Consider the following 22,165-nt stretch of genomic DNA (forward strand, 5'->3'; position numbering starts at 1 on the left):
CTTCTTTTCTCTCTTCCTTCCAAGATTGAACCAAAGATAACCCTTGCGTAGAAACCCTAGCTTCGACTTGCACGTGGGAGAGAGAACTAGCCCAAACACTTCGACTTCCTTCGACCTCTTCTTCGTCCTTCTTCTTCAACCTCTTCTTCGCATAGAATGAGAGATGAGTGAGTGATCCTTTGGAGGATGAGTTCCTCTCTTTATATAGGCCTCTTCAAGGGGTAGACATGGCTCTTCACTTAGGCCGACTTGATCTTGGAGGGCATTTCGACACTTTAAAGGCAAAAATAATTTTTGTTTACAAGATACAATGTGCTCCTTTGGGGTCTTAAATATATGACAATGACTCTTAGACCTAGGACAAACCCTAGAAGCACTCAATGGGTGCTTGACCTGTAAAATAAAGAACTTGAGCATGAAACCCATGCTCCAATAATAATTTCTTTTCATTTTATAATTTACAAGAATACATTTCATACTTATGAAGACCGAACCTAGTTACACATTTTTCAACAAACCGCTGAAGTGAAACTCAGTTGACGTGAAAAGCACAGATATATCTGATATAGTTGAATTAGTTGTATATAAACTGGAGCTCTTTTATGAAAGTTGTTCAGTAACTCAGAAATATAATGTGATAGTCAGAACTAGGAGAAATGAAGGTTAAGCTATTAATGTTGTAATGTGACAAATATACTAGCAATGTTTTGATGGCCTGCTATATTCTGAAGAAGATTCTAGTGATAATTATGTGAATATAGCTAGGTGAATTGACTCTATATAAACTGGAGGTTTTCTAGTAAAATTGTTCAGTCACCCTTAGAAATGTAGTGTGATAGTCACAACTAAGAAAAGTCAAAGTTAAGCTATTAATGTTGTAATGCGACATATATGTTAGCTATGTTTTGATAGCTTACTATTTTTTGAAGTAGATTGTAGTGATTAGTTTGTAAATCTAGCTAGGTGAATTGATTGTATATAAACTGGAGCTCTTTTATGAAATTTGTTCAGTAACTCTCGCAAATAGTGTGATAGTCAGAACTAGTCAAAGTGAAAGTTAAGCCTGTAATGTTGTAATGTAACATACATGTTACTTATGTTTTGATGCCTTATTATATTCTGAAGCAGATTCTAGTGATAATTTTATAAATCTAGCTACTGCCTCGAAGGATCGAACCATACGACTGTGGCAGGTATTGCTGTCTTTTTATTAGCTGTCATGCAGGTTGTCTTCTGGTGAGAGGTTGGGAATTATTTTGAGTTGTTAAATGTCATGACAGTTCAAGCCCAATGAGCACATGACAAATGGGAAGATGGTTAGACCATACAAACTTTTGAAAGGCCATACCTCATCTGTTCAGACTGTATCGGCATGTCCACGTAGGAATTTGGTAATTTCTTGTGTGCTCAGTGCCTTGTCTACAATGCATACCATCCCAATTAAAGAGATAGTCGAATCTCCTTGAGGTTTACATAGAAGTTATTTTGTGGTTATAAAAGCCACTACATGCAATGTTGCATGCTTTTCATTGCTGCTTTTATTGCCTTAGATTTGTTCAGGTTCTTGGGATTGCTCTATAAAAATATGGCAAACTGCGGGAGAGATGGATATTGAGAGCAATGCTGGTTCAGTGAAGAAGAGAAAATTAGAAGACAGCACAGAACAGATTATTTCTCAGGTGCTCATTAGCTGCTAATTAACTAATCAAATAGTTTGGCTCATAGACATTTATTTTGGTTGATAGACATTTATTATTAACTTTGCTTTTGTACACATTCGTGTTATTGCTGTAAAATTTTCTTTTTGTAGATGCGTGTAATGTGGGATGTGTGATTGTGGTGTTGCCTAGGTTTCATCATTTTTTAAGTTCTCCTGCCTTACAAAACATAAATAGAATGAGAAATCTGAAAGTAGTGAAAATGCTTAAATTTTTCTGGGGAAGTTTGCATTTTAGGATCTTGCCTAAGTCACCAATTGTATGCAGCCAAAAAATTTCTAAACAAAGGAAATATAGAGTATTCACAGACATGGAAATTTAGTGACCAGATGTTTTTATTTAGTATAACAAAACATTGAGTTTACTTGTATTATATTAAAATATTGAAGCTGCCAATAGCTACAAGAAATCATTATTAAGTAACTTATGAGAATTGGAATTGAAAAAAAGTAACTAGTGTTAGTAAAAAATAAATATCCAGTGTGCTTGTATTTGTGGATATTATTGGAAATTGGTAACTTCGGTCGGTATTTTCATCAATAAAATAAAAAGAGAAAAATTGAATTTATATTTACCTCACAAGTGTTCAAGTTGGCCCCTCCAAGATCAAGTCAGCCTGCCCAAGGGACACACCCCTTTGCATGGACAAATCACTTTATATTGAGCCTATTCACTCTCCTCCAAAGCAGATTCAGATCATCTCTATTATGAATATAATTTATATAAAAAAATGCAAATAAATATAAATAATAAATAATCATAGTAATGATTAATTAAATAGTCAATAGTTAAATGGAAAGGCTTGTCTAAAGGACATGCTGATTCATGAAAGGGCACCTGCCTAGGTATATAAGCAGACCCTCATTGTAACATTCCTTCATCTTTGTACTATTCATCTTATTAATAAAAATATTATTTACAATACATTTGTGTATTTACAAGTTTAAGTGTATACATCTACAAAGTTTGTTACTACATTGGTATCAGAGCATGCTTCTGATTATACGAACTTTGTTCGTTACATTGGTATGTGAGCATTCCTTTGTGTGAATGTGGAAAAAGTCGAAGTCGGGATTAATTCGACAAGGGTCCAAAAGTTGAAAAACTCGTCAAAGTCGGGAGTTTTTTGAAAAAGTCGGCAAAAAGTCGGCAAAATTAAAAAAAAAACACAAAATTATTCATTTTTTATTTTTATTTTTTTAACATCTAGAGTATCCACAACATCAAATAAATGCATTTCCACATAAACATGTAAAGAAAGCTAATATATAATATGTATATGAAATCTAATGCTACATCACATATCAAAATAGTGAATCAACTCCTGAGTTTTGAGTCCTGTCCGAGTCTCAACTCTCAAGAGTCAAAATATCAACAAAAAATATAATAAATGTATATCATGAATCATCTAAAAGTCATCAAGTAATCAGTCATTGAGATCCTCTTCCCCTTTTAATTTTTGTTTCCGCTGATTGTATTAAGAAATAAGTCATGCATTTATTTAGTAGATTGTAATCTGCTTGGGTAATAAGGTGTCAGGTGGTAGGTCCAATGAAAATTAACAGTGAGTATCACAGTAGATGTGAAAATTAACGCTTGGTGAATCCAAGCTACTTATTTTCTGAGAAAACAGTAGATGTCAAATTATTAACCTAGCCTTGGCATCTATTATTCAAAAACTCTTGGAGGTAAAATCCACTTCTGATACATAACCTTTCCCCACATTTACATGGAATTCACCACTAAAGAAGATTCCCTTTCAAAACCTGCTCTCATTGCAGGAAGGATCTTTGCAAGATTTCACAGGTACTTTGTTCTTGTCTGAAAAATGGGTTCTTTTTTGAGGCATTGGTTTTGTTTTTTTTTGGACAGGTTATTGCTATTTGATCTTCATTACCTCCTCTTTGTTGTTTCGTCTGGAAACATTCAACAACTGTAACAATGTTTTTGATGGTGTGGGGTTCTTTCTACGGAAGATTGTTGTATGCCTGTCCTTTTGGTACTTTTGTAATCTTTTGAAGGGGCAGTGGCTGTTAGAGTCTGGATCACTGAAAGCCTGGAGGCTTAGCCAATGTATACTTTGCTTTCTAACTAGAAATATGAAGTATAAAGATTTGTTTTTCGTTGGAAAACAAAAACATATCTTAACCTCAAAACTAACACATTACAAATGAGACTGCTATGCTCACAAGAACTATGACAAACAATACAATGCAATAACTTGAAAATGCATGGATGAAAGCTTCAATTTACAGTTTTTTCACCTTTGTGGCCTCTTTATCCGCGGCCTGGGAAGGGAGGAAGACTTTTTGGGTCGACTCTCGATTATAAGGAAAAAATCACGATTTTTTCGTTTGTGAAAAAGTCGCCAAAAAGTCGAGGGATTAAATCGTTTAGTTCAAAAAATCGCGTTTTTAGGATTAAATCGGGGTTTTTTGCAGACTTTTTCCACACTGGTGTGAACGAACTTTGTTCGTTACATTGGTATCAGAGCATTCCTTTGGGTATACGAACTTTGTTCGTTACATTGGTATTAGAGCATTCTTTGGAGTATACGAACTTTGTTCGTTACAATCTCACGTATCTTTGTTTTGTGCGCATGTCTAAGGCACTATATCTCTGTGGAACCATGTGGACTTGAGACACTATTTCTTTGTGGAACCATGCAGACCTGAGGCACATTATCCCTGTGGAATAGTGCGAGTTTTGAGGCTGAGGAATGTTAATTTTCCAATGTTCTATGCTATAACAATCACTTATAACAATTCTTCTTCCAATAGCAAGCAATTGTAGATAAAACATTCCTTAGACTCAGAACTTGCACTATTCCATAGAGATAATGTGCCTCAGAACTCGCACTATTCCACAGAGAACTCGTACTGTATTTCCAATGTTCTATGCTATAACAATCACTTATAACAAATCTTCTTCCAATAGCAGTTGATTATCCAATATATTTTCAATCACCCAATTAGAGTAAGCAATTGTAGATAGAACATAAAACCATATGCACAATAGAAGATAGCCAAGAACAATAGAGACAGAGATTTGTTCGAAGACCAGGGAAAAACCACACAAAAGGGAAAAACCTTTCCAAATTCTTCTTCTATTAGATTGTCATGAAATGTTCTGCTGAGAGATGCGTAGTCCAAGACATCAACAACTAGTTGAAGGTCAAAGCCTTGACCAACAAAATCAGCCAACCAATATCCAATCCAATATGAGCATAAAAATCAAATCTTGTCAAAAGTCAAATCTGCAATTTTCTGTCAAAGTCAACAAGAGTCAATGCAACCCTAACTAGTCCAAAGTCAATGATCTAATATGCTCCAAAAGGTTCGGTCAACCTGTCAAAGAATGCAACCTTCCAAGCTTGGTCAAAATCGGTCAAAATTGCCCAAAAGCTTGCCCACAAAATCTTGGTCAAAGTCATTGTTTGACCTGCAGAAACCCTAGCTTAGAAACTGCAGTCAATGTGGGTCTAAGTGCCCAAAAAAATTCGGTCTTCTCTCTCTTGAACTCTACCTTCCAAAATAGATCCAAAATCAAGTCAAACAAAGTCAAATCCTTCAAAGTCAACGCTGGTCAAACAGTTGCAAAACAAAAGTCAACTTTGGTCAACAAAAAGCTCTCACCTTCGTACGTGTGAACTCATGCCCTTGCAATTTTAGACTAGATCGAACCAATAGAAGATGAATGAATGATTAATATGATGCCTCCAAGTGATGCTAAGTAACTTGTATTTATATGTAGTTTTGGAGGACGAATTTCCTTTTCCAGGCCGACTTGTACTTTTGTGTTGTCATGGTAACACAATAAAAATAATATTTTCCCATGAGCAAATAAAATTCTTCCAAGGTTTAGTAGGGTCTCCTTAGGGTGAGAAGGGCTTCCCGAAGGAGGGAAATTCTCCCTGAGTTGTCAATTTTCAACACTCCCTCTCAGCTAGGGAGGAATTTTCGACTGCATCATAAGTCTCGTCTTAGATGTCTCTTCATCATCATCACTATATCATATCATATCTCATCCCCGCTCATCTGTAGAACACTTATGATCTAAATAAGAAGAATCATCATAGGGGAGATCAATCTACCACCCTATATCCAATGACAATAGGCAGGATACTACTTACCATGAGAGGTATGGATCACAACTATCCTATTGTTAGACAATAGGAAGGATACTACTTACCATGAGAGGTAAGGATCACAACTATCCTATTTTCCACTCATCTTCCCACCTTGATCCTCAAGAATCAAGTGCTAAAACACTTGCATCCTCTACTTTGGGAAGATACCCAACTTACCAGTGGTGAGGATCACACACACCCATGTCTCCTCACCCATTGGTTAGATGGGTGGTAATCCCAACCCCAACTTATGTGTAGGATGCGTATTGAGGTATACTCTTCTCATGTTCGAGACTTGATGGTAGCTTGCCATGAGTGACAAGGATCACGCACACCCCACTGTGACAATAGGCAGGATATTACTTACCATGAGAGGTAAGGATCACAACTATCCTATTATCCAAGAGTTCCCTTAGCCCTAGGAGCTCTCCTGCTCCATTTCCACCCCGAGAGTTAAAACAGGGGGTAAGAGCTTAGCTCAATGTTCTCAATCAGCCATGACCCTTTCTCGGGAGGGTCGCATCCACCAGTCGAAGCTGCGCTCTAAAGAACAAGAATTTCCCGTTCGACAAAGGCTTGGTAAGAATGTCTTCTATCTGCTCATTAGTCGAAATGTGATGGAGTCTTACAGCTCCTCTCTGCACCATATCCCGGCTATAGCGATATCAAATCTTAATGTGCTTGGACTTGTCGTGGAACACACGATTCTCTTAAAGTTGGATCCCACTCTTGTTGTCACAATATATCACAGTCGTATCCAATACCTGCTCAAACAACTCTCCAAAGAGATTTCTCAACCATACTGCCTCACAACTAGCCATGCGAGTGTTGTGAATATAATTTAGACAAAATTAAATAAATGCAAATAAATAATAAATAATATATAATCGTAGTTATATTTTAAATAGTCATTAGTTAAAATGGAAAGGCATGTCTAAAAAGACATGTCTAGTCATGAAGGGGCACCTGCCTAAGTATCTAAGCGGGCCCTCATTGTATCATTCAATCATCTTTGTACATTTATCTTATTAATAAAATATTAGTCACAATACATTGTGTATTTTAACATTTAAAGCACAAACAACTATAAGTTTTGTCACTTCAGTGGTCTCAAAGCCATTCGATGCTCTGGATGTTTATCTGCTGCACAAATTTGCCATTAAGTTTAGGTTTTGAAAATCATGGAATTAAGTGAATATCTGATCCGGATTTAAGCAGGAACGCAATAGATTACAGAGATAACCATAAACACAGAGATGCGATAACCATAAAAATAGAGATGCAGCGGAAATAATACTTCGTTAATGGAGAATACTAAAATATGCTTACAAATAGAAATAACCCAGCTAGGGCGATGGTAGCTTATCTCTAAGAAGAGATGTGTCGGCTACATGCCTCTGAATTGTTTCGAACTGTGTTACAATGAGGCTCGAGGGCCTATTTATTGTTGAGAAACAATGGAAAACCCTTCACATTTCAAAACCTAACCCTAGAAGATGAAACGCCAAATTGTGGGCCCCGTTTTTGGGTAAGTTGGTACATCAACTTCCCGGGGTCGCGAATTGGTCGTACTATCTCCGTTTGATGCGCATGATAGCCCGTTGGAAAGATCTCTCTGAGGACTACGACAGAAAAGACGATTTTTTGGACATTGTGTATTTTACATTTTAAAAGGACAAACAACTATAAGTTTTGTCGCTTCAACTAGCAGCAATACACTTGGCCTCCGCTGTGCTAAGAGCAACAAACTTTTGCTTCCTGCTCGTCCAAGATATCATAGCAGACCCTAGGCTAAAACAACACCCTGATGTACTTTTCCTTTCAACACTATTGTCGGCCCAATCAACATCAATGTATCCATGTAGTCTCACATCTCCGATAATATATCTCAACCCAAGATTAATAGTCTCATGTAGGTAGCAACAACCAAGTGTGCATCTAGGGGTTCAGTCATAAATTGACTCAGAGTGTTGACAACAAGGCATATGTCCGGTCTAGTGTTCACTAAGAACATCAATACCCCAATCAACTGTCGAGGGATTTGCGAAGTCAGGTCTTGTAGCTTCTCGACATAACTTCTTGAAGTTCATCTTCATCAGTGTGGCCATGGACTTGCATTCCACCATTCCAAATCTCTCCAATAGTTTGACAACATATTTCCCTTGAGAAAGGGAAATCTCACCAAGCCTTTTCCACACCTCTAAGCCCAGGAAGTAATGCATCAAACCAAGGTCTTTCATCTCAAATTCAGAGGGAAACTCCCTCTTACATTCGAGAATAAGAGGCTCTCCACCTGTCAAGAATAAATCATCAACATATAGTACCAAAATTACGGGCATATCTTGGACTGCTTTGAAGTAGAGATTCATATCAACACTGATCCTTGTGAATCCAAGCTTCATCAGATAGATATCAATGCAGGCATACCAAGCCTTGGGGGCTTGCTTCAATGCACAAAGCGCTTTCTTCAGTTTGCACACACGAGTCTTCATGTCATGCTTCTCAAAGCCCTGTGGTTGCTGAACATATACTTCATCTTTGAGAATGCCATGTAGAAACACAACTTTTACATCCATCTAGTGAAGTGTCCATCCCTGGCTAGCAGCAAGAGCAACGATAGATTGAATGGTAGTGTAGTGGGCAACCCATGTAAAAATGTTATCATAGTCCTCTCCCTCTTTCTGGGAGAAAACTCTAGCCACAAATCTTGCCTTGTATTTCTCAATACTTCCATCCACACCATGCTTAATCTTGTACAACCATTTAGAAGTCACAACAAACTTTCCTTCGGGTCTCAGAACCACTTCCCACACATCGTTCTTCATAATAGACTCATATTCTTTGACCACAACATCCGTCCATATCTGTTCTTTCACTGCTTCTTCAAAAGTGTGTGGTTCAACCTGTATCATGTTGCTCATTGCTGCAACATATCCCTGCTATCAACATGGCTTCTTGCTTTCCCTAAAGGTTTCTCTTGCAACAACATATCTCTCAGCATCTTTTAAAGTATCATGAAGCCATAGTGGTCTCTTCCTGGCAGGAGGGTAACATGGAGAGGGATCCAAGGGGCGCATGGGTTCCATAGGATCATCAACAACATCAGTGCCTGTGATTCAGTTTGGCTTCGACGTATGCTTACGGATATGCATGTTTCCCAGATAGGTCCTACTTCCTTGTTTTGTGATAATCAGGGAGTGCTCAAACTTGCCAAGAATCTAGTCTTTCATGAACGAACAAAGCATGTGGAAACTCATTGCCATTACATTCGCCAGCTTGTTGAAGACGGATCCATTCAGTTGCAATATGTTCCCACAACAGAGCAGCTCGCAGACATCTTCACCAAGCCTCTTGGCCCTGATAAGTTTGTAAAATTCAGAGGGTCTATTGGTGTTGTAAATAGATTGAGAATTAAGGGAGGGTATTAGAATAATCCTATTTAGTATTTAATGCTCATTCTTTTAGCTGTTGCTATTTTTATTCTTTTAGCAGTTTCTTAGATGAAACTGATTGTTTCCATGTCCTACACAGAAACTTGATGTTTCTATTATTGTAAATATCTCTGTATTATTATTGAGCTTCAGCTTGCTCATCAATTAATTCATTCATTGGAAATCCATATGCGTGTTTCACACTGTTTTAAGGTCTTTTGTTCATCAATTGGTTGCGTCTGAGCCGGAGGTTGTATTGGACATAGACTAGATCATTTAACTGTTTTTTATCCAAACGGTTTCTATTCTTTGTGTGAATCCTCTCACAGAATAATTGCGCCCACACCCAGTAGCACTAAAAGTTTGACTCAAAATACGAATTGCAAACCTCTGCAATTCAGGACAATGGCTACCAAAAGCCTCCCACCATTGTGTTGCAAAAAAAATAGGAGTGTAATGAGTTATCTTAACAAAATTACAAATTATATCCAACTTTCAAATTATAAACGATTTAACAAAATAAGTATTAAGAATTTGAAAATTGAATTTTTTGTTTACTTGGCTCATCTGCTTCCCTTGCAATCTTTGCTAGGTTCTTCCCAAAGGTACCTGAGGCATTGCTGAAGGTTGTGGCTTGTCGGTGTATCTCCATCTAATCACACTCCAACGGGATCATGCGATCAATGCAGTCAATCAATCCATCTCTAACCTCCCCCTTCAAATCTCCTATCTCCTTAGCTTTATAATGATACCATGGGTTCAAAAAAATACATGTATAAGGTGATGGAGTTGATTGTTCCATCTTTCATCAATGATTACCCAAATGGGTCCATACTTAGCCAATTTATCCTTGTATGCCCTCTTTATTTGCTCCTTTGCTTGATCCATAGCCTCATAAATGAAGCCCATAGCCTCAGCAAGCTTCACAATCTCTGTTGCCTTTCTCCAAAATATTTCTTCATTACCTTTCTTTTTCAATTCTTTGCCTTCCTGTTTGTGAGACCACTAGCCTTGATTCCATTCTTCATTGGAAAATATCTTTTGCACATTTCTATGTTGTGAAAGCATAGATTGCAGTGTCAAAAAATGAGTAGCAAATCTAGTGATGGCAGGCCTAATAATATCCCTACCCCCTGTGTGTTTCCTCATCAGGCACAAAAATACATGAATGATTGTAGATAAATTTTGTTATACTTTTGGCATGATCTACATTGTGTTGGAAGACATTGATCCAACATCAGATAGGGTAGTGGAGAGTCATCCAGTAGAGTTTGATTCTGATGAGGATCTTGACTTGGATTTACAGTTGGAGGCATCACTCGAACATAATGTTTAGTTGAATGCAGATTTTGATCCACTTGTACCAGCCTCAGCCTCAGGGTCCAGTTGCAGGCTCTTCCTTTGATCAGCCACGACAGAAGCACATATCTTGTCTATCTTAGCTTGCAACGGCTGCACAGCCTGCTAGTGTCACCACTTCTACAATTGCAGTTGGAGATGATGATGAGTAGGAGCCATGGGGCCCCCTGTCTGATTCTGATCCAGAGGTTGATCTAGATGATCTTGGCTCCTCTAGCAGTAGCCAGTGGTTGCAGTTTAGTTTTGTTGTAGAGGTCATTTCTAGCCTCCTTGGTTATGTGTTTTTGTTTTGATCTCTATATCATCATCATGTATGTATTGGACAATGCACTGGGTGCCATTTTGATATAATGGACATGAGCCTACTTTGATCATATGTTGTTTGCTATCTATATTCTAATGTTGTCTGTTTGGAAACATGAATGAAAATCTTTAAATTTATGTTTTTTTATAAAAAAAATAAAATTTAATGTATTTTTTACAACCACTGAGTCATTGAAATCGGGCCGGCCGAGTCGATACCGAGTTGGAGTCGACCCTCGGTAGAGTTGGAGTTTTAAAACATTGCTTTGAACATCCCAACCAACTTATCATACATCTCCTTAGATGTTCCCAAATCAGAAATATAGGCAACCAAATGCTTTTGAATGGAGTCTATGATAATTCTTTTAGCTTTGACCTCACCTTTCTTGTACTTCGTCTTTGCAGCAACAGGTGCATTTAAAGGAGGCTCCACCACTCTGCCCTGGACATAGTCCATGGCATCATGCTCTTCCAAAGTCAAATCCAAAGGCATCTTCCATGTATGATAGTCATATTTGTCCTTGAGCTTATCATCAAATTTGAAGATGTAGAAGCCATTTATACTTGACCAATAAATCTTTCTTGGTGATTTCTTTTCTCTCTCTTGCTTGGGCTTTGTCTTCACTTGGACTTTGATACCATGTTAATTTTAGTTAACAATGGTATGTTCTATGCTTAGTACAATTACTTCAATGTTTGTTTGGCAGTCCATTGTAAATTTCTAATTTAGATTTCCAATCACAATCACATTGGCCATAAATCACATTGACAGTACCTGTAGATAGAATATGAATAACAAAATGCAGAGGACAAGCCAAGACAAGAGAACACCAGATTTGGTGGATGCTAGGGAAAAACCCCAATGTGAGGTAAACCCTTTGATCAATTCTTGTTATTATTATATCACATGTTCAACAGAGAGAGAGAGAGAGTACAAAAAGTCAACGTTGACTTGCCAAATCAATGTGAAAACAACCCTAACAAATCTGCAGTCAACTGCAATGAAATTCAGCCCTAACTAGAATGTCCAAGATGGTCAGCGCAACAACAAAACTTAACCTTCAAAGCTTGGTCAAAGGCAGGGAAACTCAGTCTCCAACAATGGTCAAAGTCGACCCAAAACAATCATAAAATCTGCATTCAGACTTGGTCAAACCTGCGGTCAAACATGCTTGCAGTAAACATAGGTCAAACAACCTAGAAAATATTGATTTTTGTGCCAATCAATGCGACTTGGTCAAATAGAGTCAAACCCCCCCAAAATCGCAATCAAACTTGGTCAAACAATCCCTGGTCAACACTGGTCAAACTTCAGTGAACACCTGGAATTTTCGACCCTATACTTTTGTTTGAAATTCATCGTCCCTGCCACACGTGTGAGAGAAAGGGAATGCAGAATATCTATATGAGCCTATGAGAGAAGGAGAGAAGAATGTGTGAGTGATGATGATGCCAAATGAGGTGAGAGGTCACTTGTATTTATACAAGTTGTTGAGCGTGAAGTGACATGTCTCTTAGGCTTCATGAGCCTGTATGATGATGCGGCCAACCTGAACAAATTGCACATGTGTGGGCATAAATGCAAAGACACACTTCTGCTTGTCCAAATTAGATGATCTTTAGATCAATTTTGGTCCTCCCAAAAAGAGGAATTCAAGGCAATCATCATCTCCATCAAATGAGCTATCTAAAGTGGAATTTGGCCCTAGTTGCCAATTTTAACAATTAAGAACACCAATCTCAGTTGAAAGTTTGAAACCACTTCCAACAAGTGACATACATGATAAACTTGCCCAATCATGCTAGAAATCACTTCCCGTAGCTTCAACTCAATGAATATAATGCAGTGAGAAGAAAAGGGGTCATTCTGCGACTTATACTTTCACCTAAGACGAAAACTCCTAACCCCAGTGGTGTTGAAATATGTAACTAGGTTCGGTCTTCATAATATTGATTTTATGTATTTGATGTAAAGAGAAAAGAAAATTTATTATTGTTATTTTATTGCATGGGTTTCATGCTCTAAGTCAATTTACTTTTAGGTCAAAGCACCCATTATGTGCTTCTAGGGTTTGTCATAGAGTCGAGAAGTCAAAAGAGTCATTGTCATATGTATTAGACCCTATTGGGCATCTTGTGTCAAGTCAAATAATTTATTTAGATTCAAAAGGTGTCGTAGTCTCCCCCCAGGAACAAGTTGGCCTACAAGAGAACCAGTCGGCCTACAGAGATCAAGTTGGCCTTATGAAGGGTAATTCGACCACCCTAGAAGCCTATGTATAAGAGGCATTCGAGCTCATTTGAAACTGACATCAAGCAAGTTTGATGTAAAAAAGAAGAAGTCAAAAGGACAAGCAGAGGTCAAGGAGAAACAAGGAGACAACAAGAGAAGCCAAAATATGAAGTTTTGTACTCATTTCTTTCACACGTGTGGAGTAGCTAGGGTTTCTGCAGCTACAAGGACAAGTTTTCAAGGTCTCCAAAGAATACTAAAATTCTAATCAAGAAAGCAAGATAAATCATCATTTTTCTAAAGGAAGAAGAAGCAATCCAAGCGAAGGAGAGAGAAGGTCAAATTCAACCTCTGTCACCCACACATGCGAAATTGCAGCTGCCGAAAAATTGTAGACCTGGAATAGAACCCACAATTTGGAAATAGAGGCCGAAATCTGAAGTTTGAAGCTATTTGACTAAGTGTTGACTTTGTGGGCAGGAAACCCATCTACAAAGAAGGCTGACTTGGTCTTACGGGGGTCTTTGTCTTGGGTCTAAAGGTCTTGGAATTTGTCATTTGAAGATTCTATAGAAGAGAAGAATTCTTATGGGTTTTCCTCTCTAGGATAGGTTTTGGCCCTGGCTACCAGCGTATATCTTGTGTCCTCTTGTTCTATTGATCTTCATAGTTTGGTAGTTGTTTGATGATAAGAACACTATAATAATCAAGTAAAGAAGAGGCTAATTATAAATACTACAAGTTGAAGTAAAGATCATCACAAGCAATTATCAAGGTAAAGAGAAATCATGCTAATCTAGCTGCCCTTGATTTCTCACCATCATAGCAGAGCTAAGGTGACAAGAAGAGGCAACTTGAAGATTAGTCAATTGACGAAGGATACATAAGGGTCAAATACAAGAAAAAGAGCATCAAGGAGGACTAGTTAACACATCACAAAGACTCTTATCATCTTGAAGGAAGAACTCTTGGAAGAATAAGAAGACCTCGAGGATCCTACCTCCACTCAAAGAAAGGACTCTACACACTTGAAGTATTCTTGGAAGCCTCCTCATTCTACATTATCAACCAAAGGAAACAAGAAGAGCACTTCATCATCATCAAAGAAATCGAAAGTAATCTCCCTCTTATTGAAGAAAAAGGCACATCTCAAGCATCTTTGAAAGAAGAAGAACACTTCTGAAGAAGGAAGATAATCCCTCCTTATAATGCTCTCAAGAAGATCACCAAGAAAGCATCTAGTAGAAGACATCATCATCAAAGAGGCATCTTCATTTGACAAGTACTTTATATTTCATGTCTCAATCTAACCAAATGACTACTTTTTGCAAGGAGACCAATAAACTTGTTGGGTCTCAATCTACAAACCAAATGACTACTTTTTGCAAGGAGACCAATAAACTTGTTAGGACATCGAACTACCTTGCATGGAAGATGAGAATAGATTTGGTCGTCATAGAAAATGAAGTTATTGAATATGTCAAGGGCTCAATCACCAAACCTCTACAAGAACAATCTCAAGCATTATCAAAGTATATGAAAGGAGAAGTAAGGGCTCAAAGGATTCTAATAGAGTCGATCGAGGATTCTCTCATTCCCTATGGAGCAAAATTGAAGACATCAAAAGAGATCTATGACAAGTTGGTGGAATTGTCCTTTGTAAGCACTGCAGGAGAAATAATATCGTTAAGAACCAAACTATACAAGATGAAAGTATCAAAGGAAGAAGGGGTAGCCTCATATCTCATGAAGGTATCTTAAATAAGAGATTAACTCCAAGAGCTAGGAGAAACAATGTCAGATCCAAAGTTGACCACTCTTGTACTCAATGCATTACCAAATGAATGGGGCAACTTTGTATCAAGCATCTATGGAAAGAAGGAAGTCACTCTATTCAATGATCTATGGTCATTATGTAAGATTGAAGAAACTACATTAAAGGCAAAGAATGATGTTGGATCAAATGAGCAAACAAAAGCATATGTAGCTATGACAAGGAGGAAAGGGAAGTTTGGAAAGTTTGAGCCTCAAGATATTTCAAAGGAAAATTGACATGTCTAATATTTAGTGCAATGAATGTAATGGATATGGGCACTTCAAAAGGAATTATCCTAAACTCAAGGAGGGAAAAAAAAAAGAAAGGAAAGAAGTGAAGCCCATGTGACTGAAGAAGTAGAAGAATCGGAAGGGAAGAAGTAAAAAAAAGAAGTAAAATAACTCTACAATTAAAAGAATCTCACACACATTTAAGTGTATGGAAGTTAGCAAGTCATTGTAGGAAGCATTACAATCATGATAAGATGCATTATAGCATTATTGAGATGACATCGTACTAAGCACATGAAAGAATAGCCGAAGTAGCAGTTTGAATGGTTAGCGCAAGTCATCTAGCAAGATAGGAAGATAAGAGTTTGTCACACCATCGTTAGAAAGAAGCATTTGCAGAAGCAAGTGTCACATATATAGTCTACATTCCACCTAGTGTGGAATCCACAATTTAGAAGGATTAAGGTATGGTACAAGAGAAGTGAAACATGAAAATTTAGTTGAAGCATTTTCATCTTCAATCAAGGAAAGGAAAGCTGTTGAAGAAAGGCTAGATGATCAGATAAAGGAAGAGGTATGCATATATTTGTTAACATTGATAGATGGATAAAGCCATCTCATCACTTAATTGCAGATAGAATAATTAAAATGAGCATGATTGTAAAAGAAGGGACTCTTCCTTATGAATGATACATGAAGGCATAAATACGATGTACCTTGGACTCTTCTATATGATGACATAATGGAATCAACATTATATGACCTCATGAAGAATATGAGGTGGTTAACAACTATTGGTCCTATGCAGAAGGAGCTATGTATAGAGATCCCAAGAAAGTAGTATATGAAGAAGTTGAAAGAAGAGTTTGTAAAGATGTATCTATAACCACTTAGAAGATTAATCAACATCTAGAAGGATTAGCTATGACATCTACATGAAGAAGTTATGAAGACCTTGATAAGTATTAAGTAGAAAGAGAACCTTGGTAGTAAATATCTTGGAGATGGATTTTTACAATATGCAAGATGTTGATGTTGCAGAAACATATATTATGACGAAGGGCCATCATTAAGAGGTAATTTTGGTTTAATGATTCACTTTTGATTTTAAAAGCAAGCATCTGGTTGGGTTGGAACAAGGCTACCGGAAGAGGGTTGTAGAAATTCACTTGCAACTAGTACACATAATATTGGATGGATAATGTTGGAAGGAACATGACTTGGAAGAGGTAGCAATATGAAGGATAGCCAAATGATGATGACAAAGGTCACTTTTCGATGAAGAGAAGGATGACATGACTATTGGTTCAACACTATGTTTTGTTGAATAGAAGTGATGGACGAAGCCCTACGATGAAGTTATGACAAAAATTGCTGCATGATGAAGAAGTTGAAGTTCATCCATGACATGGTAATGCAAAAAGGAGGAGCCCCACAAGCAACTGATAGTACCATGATCTCCACCAAAGAGCAGATAGTTGCTATTGGAAATAAGTCCTTAGTTAAGAGGGAGCTTGGAATGAGTAGATCCTCCCTAGTTGAGAGGGAGAGATAGACACTTCATTCTTGTCTTCACATCATGAAGAAAGAATGGAGGATTAGGTAAGCATCTGAGACTAATACTGATACTCTTTGAGGATGAGGTAGGGCATCTAATAGGTAAGAGTAGTCGAAGAGGAAATCCCCGAGGATGTGGAAATCCAAGACATGAATGTAATTTCATCAAGTGACCAAATGTACATTATGAAGACCGAGCATAGTTACAAAGTCAATAGAGGGATCATATAATTCCTCGCATAATAGGGAAGGACACAACATGATAGATGTGGGTAGCCCTAGCTAGTCTTTATGTCTTTATTAGAGCATGAATGAAAATAGGAAAATATCGCTGTGAGAGAAACTAAACAACATCAGGATAAGGAAATCAGAGACCATAACATCTTACCTTACCAAGATCTAGTAAGCTTGCGATGAGCTATCAGTTGTTGGGGAGGTAGTGAATGATTTAGAGCTTGGGAAAGTAGCTCCGAAAGGATGCACTAAGCATTGGACCACCTTTGTGGAGGGCATTGGTGCTAGGCAATAGCTTCCTGATTGGGGCCAATTGTGCGATGACTTCATCAAGAAGGAGATATGTGAGAATTCATTTACTGGTGGACAACGAAGGAGTGGTGGTGGGGAAGAAGAACTTTCTCTTATTGCATAAGGGAAAAAGGGCAAGGGGAAGGGCAAATAGAACCAGGGTGGAGAAGGATCTTCACAAGGTAAAAAGGAGAAGAACATGACCAAAGAAAATCCTTTGCATGTCATTAGTTCGGTCATTTTGCTGGACAATGTCGAAACAGGAAGAAGGGCAAGGGAAAGGCATCTACGACAACCACAACATAGATGGATGAGTTGGTTGAGAAGTTCAATAAGAAATTTGCCTTGGTGTCGTGCCATTCTGGCACCATTATGAGAGGGGTGTGGTTTGTGGACAGTGGAGCTTCTCGTCACATGACGATATCTTGAGATATTTTCACCAACATGGACAAAGAGCCTAGAGAGCTACATGTCGAACTTGGAGACAACACCATGTGTGCAGTAGAGGGCATTGGAAGCATTGAGTTTCAGATGGACTTAGGGGGTATAATGGAGGTGAACCAAATGATGTTTGTACCAGGGTTTGAAAGGAATGTCCTATCATTTTCGGCCATGGAGGACAGGGGACTAGAGATTAGCTTCACAGGAGGTGAAGTAGCTGTTGGGTAGGAAGGAGTTGATCCCAATAGGAAGCGAGTAATTAGGAGTAAGGAGAACAACCTATATTCATTGAGAGGACAACTAGTGAAGGGTCTCGTACGTGACTGTGACAACCTGTGTGAGACTTTTCATAGGTGGATGGGATACCTATGCTATAGGGCTCTTCCTATGTTACGAAGAATGGTTACAAGTTGTCCGGAGATCAGGGTAGAGCAGGTGGGAGTATGCAAAGGGTGTGCGCTTGTCTAGCATGTCAAGGCAACGTTTCCTCATAGTGAGACCAGGTCCAAGGGGATATTGGACTTGACACATTTAGATATATGTGGTTCTATGTCAGTAGAATGAATCACAGGGACTTGTTACTTAGCGACATTTATAGATGACTATTCCAGGAAGACTTGGATCTACTTCCTGAAGACTAAGGGTGAGGTCATTGGTTGGTTTCAAGAGTTGATAGATCTTGTGGAGAACCAGACTGGGAAAAAGATTAAGGTACTAAGATTTGATAATGGGGGCGAGTGTACCTCCAATGAGTTTTTGGATTTCTATGGGGAGGCAAAGATCAAGAAGGAACTCACAATGCTTTACAACCCTTAGCAGAATGGGTTGCGGAGAGGAAAAACAAGACCATAGTGGGAGCAACGAAGGAAATGATATATGATCAAGACTTGCCTATGCTTTTGTGGGCAAAGGCCTCCAACACAATTTTGTATTTGCATATTAGGAGTCCTCACAGAGTATTATAGGACATGACTCCTGAGGAGATGTTCTTAAGAGTGAAATTGGATATGAGCCATCTACGCATCTTCAGTAGTCCAGGATACGTCCACATTCCTATAGAGAAGAGGACAAAGTTGGAGCCCTCATCAGAGAAGGGCATTTTTGTAGGCTACAGTGAGATGTAAAAGGTTTGCAAGGTATACATTCTCAGACAAAGGAGAGTTATCATCAACTAGGATGTTAGATTCGAGGATGGCAGAACGTTTAGGAGATCTCATGATAGAGAGCCATCTGGTGTAGAGGATCTGGAGCGAGAGGCTCCTAAGGTTGGGTAGAGACCAACAACACCTACAGTAGGGATGCATGCCATAAATTTTGAGGAGCGATATATTCCTTCGAGCTCTACTAGGAGAAGGTCGAGATGGGTTGAACAAACCTTGAGAGATGCCGAGGAGCATGTGGAGTCTCCTAACAACACCTTTAGGCAGCACATACCATCAGTGAGATTTTCTATTTACATGGCCTTGATGACTAGCATCAGTGATTCCAAGCCTTCTACTTTTGAGGAGGGTGCAGATGTGCAAGTCTAGAAGGATGCCACGGTGTTGTATAGCTCCATGATGAGGAATGCTGTGTGGGACATAGTGCCGAGGGTTGAAGGAAAATCAATGGTCACTTCTCAATGGATCTATAAGACCAAACATGCAGCTGATGGCAGTGTCGAGGAATACAAAACGAGGTTTGTGGTGAGAGCCTTCTCCCAGAAGGAGGGAGTGGACTATGAGGAGACATTCACACTCGTCACCAAATATGCATCCATTAGAGTAGCCATGTCCATTCCTTCAGAGATGAGGTGGAGGATACATCAGATGGATGTGAAGATTGCTTTCCTCAATGGGGTAATTGAGGAGGAGGTTTATATCAGTGTTGTGAAAATCGCGATAAATTGAAATTATCGCGATTTTTTCGACATGCCGATTTTATCGTGATTATTATAGGAAATTATCGCCGAAATTTTTTTTAGCCAATTTTTATGAAATTATCGCGATAAATTCGAATTTATCGTGATAACAATCAAAATTATCGTGGGGGTCTCCGGCAGCGAGGTTTTATAATGTTTTTTTTTGGTTTTTTAAGGGATGCTAAATGTTTGAAATGCAATTTTTTTTGAAAGAAACAAATAATTTTTGAGTGGGACAGCTTAATGATCAAGTCTAGGCCCTAGTATTGATATGCTATTCGTAGTAATGTTAAATTCTTAAAGTAAAAGTGACATTCTCCTTAATCTTCATTTTCATCCTTTTACTTAAATTTTTAACATTACCGTGAAATGGCTCAGGATGTTTGAGAGTGGTTCCGGCCTCATTGGATTTCATATGGAGAAAGTAGAATTTTAGATTTCATTCAAAATCTAGCAGACTTATCAGTTTTTCAGGATTTCAGGATTGGGAGATTGTAATGTTTCCAGGTGACACCACCTACCCGGGCTACCCCTGCCACCAGTAGAGGACGTGGTCTACCTCCTATAGCTCCTACTTCTAGTTCTTCAGTTTCTAGAGCATAGCAGACTCCACTGCCAACTCCACCATCACCAGCGTCTACATCTAGAGGGAAAGGGAAAGTTGTGGCATTTTCTCGCAAGAGGGACAGAGGAAATCAATAGGATTAGACTTTAGTTAATTTCTTCATTTTATTGTATATGACATTATGACATGATGAGATACATTATTATATTTTTTGTTGATATTTTGAGGCTGAGTTGGGACTCAGGAGTCAGGACTTACTATTCAGGACATGATTCAATGTTATGTGTGATTTTAGCACTTGAAATGATATTAAACATCTTATATATTAGTTCTTTTATCATATTTATGTGTCAATTTATTTATTTTATGTTGTAGATGGTTTAGATATTAAAAAAATTGAAAAAAATGAAAAAAATAAATATTTTTGTACCAAACGATTTTTTTCCGATTTTTTCCTCGCGTCGATATTATCCCGATAACGATTAATGCAACATTGGTTTATATTGAGTAGCTTCAGGGCTTTGAGGTGCATGGGAGAGATTCTCATGTATGAAGGTTAAAGAAGCCTCTTTATGGGCTGAAGTTGGTTTCGCATGCATAGTATGCAAGGATTGATGGATATCATTTTGGTTTGGGCTTCACCATGAGTGAGGTAGACTCCAACTTGTACTATGTACTTGTTGAGGGTGAGCCATTCATCTTGGTACATTATGTCGACGTTCTTTTCTTGACAAGATCAGAGAAGCTCATAGGGATGTGCAACGAGGGCCTTGTTTTGGAGTTGTAGCAACAACCAAAGAGGTTTCTCTTGGGTAGGGAAAGTATGCATTTGAGATCTTAAGGAGATTCTGGATGGAGGATTGCAGGCCTATGTCTACACTGATGATCACCAACTTAACTAAGTTGAGTGCTTTTGAAGGAGAGTTGGTGGATCCCACACTCCATAGACAGTTGGTACGTTCTTTCATGTATCTAGTCAACACTAAGCCAAATATCTATTTTGCTGTGAACACACTTAGCCTACTCATGGTGGAGCTGAGATAGGGTGGTAACAAAGCATTTTTTGAGATACCTGTGACATATAATGGACTTTGGATTGAAATATGTTGGAGTTGTGGAGTAGAGTTGTAGGGGTACACAAATTATGATTGGGTTGGGTGTGTTGTGGACAAAAAATCCACGTCTAGATATTATTGTAGCTTGGGATCAACCATGATCTTGTGGTGTGGCAGTAAGCAACAGTTAGTGGCACTTAGCTTAGTAGAGGTAGAGTACATGGTAGCGAGTCTGGCGAGTTGTGAAGCCATAAGGCTTCGCAAGATGCTCACAGGGCTAATTGGTCTTGAGATGGGGCCAACAATGATACACTGTAATAATCAGAGTTGCATTAAGCTCTCTAAAAATAAAGTGTTTCATGACAGATCCATGCATATCGAGATCATATATCACTTCATCAGAGAGGTGCTGTGAGATTGTAGTACATTTCCATAGAGGATCTAGGGGTAGATATTCTCACTAAGCCTCTAGTGAAAGGGAAATTCGTGTTTTATAGGGACAAGTCGGGGGTAGTAAAGAAGCCCTTGCTAGGAGGGAGTGTTGAAGTTTGTGGTAGCTTTGGAAGGTCATCTACATGAGCTTGGTGTCTTAGGATGTATGAGATGGTTAATTGCATCTTTAGGTGCTTACGTGGTGGAGTAAGTGACTTATTAAATCTTTCCTAAGTCTAACTTAGGTAAAGTACATTAATTATTGTGGATTATTAAGCCAAAGTACTAGGGATAAATAATAAAATTATTTAAGTCACTTAGATATGATCTCAATTAAGATTTTGGAAGGCCGAATTGATTGGTGAAGAAGCCAATTTTTTTTTGGGCAGTTTGACTTGGGTTGATTGCAGACTTTTAACTGAAATTGACTGCAAAAAATCTAAAGGTTGACCGCAGAGTCTATCTTTCCTT

The 22,165-nt window shown here is 38.3% G+C and overlaps 1 protein-coding gene across 1 annotated transcript in view; it reads left to right on the top strand.

Annotated features, from left to right (window-relative positions):
• Positions 1 to 22,165, top strand: part of LOC149181217 (Transducin/WD40 repeat-like superfamily protein) — a 199,730-nt gene that overhangs the window by 163,197 nt on the left and 14,368 nt on the right. Inside the window, exons 6-8 of the mRNA XM_089416497.1 lie at positions 1,129 to 1,193; positions 1,281 to 1,391; positions 1,551 to 1,679. Of these exons, the coding sequence (XP_089272623.1) occupies positions 1,129 to 1,193; positions 1,281 to 1,391; positions 1,551 to 1,679 (305 nt within the window). The remainder of the gene's footprint in view (positions 1 to 1,128; positions 1,194 to 1,280; positions 1,392 to 1,550; positions 1,680 to 22,165) is intronic.

Source organism: Pinus tabuliformis, chromosome 3_2 (assembly GCF_031772625.1).
Source record: "Pinus tabuliformis cultivar Carrire ecotype Pingquan chromosome 3_2, CPIR1, whole genome shotgun sequence".
NCBI classification, from domain to species: Eukaryota; Viridiplantae; Streptophyta; class Pinopsida; order Pinales; family Pinaceae; genus Pinus; species Pinus tabuliformis.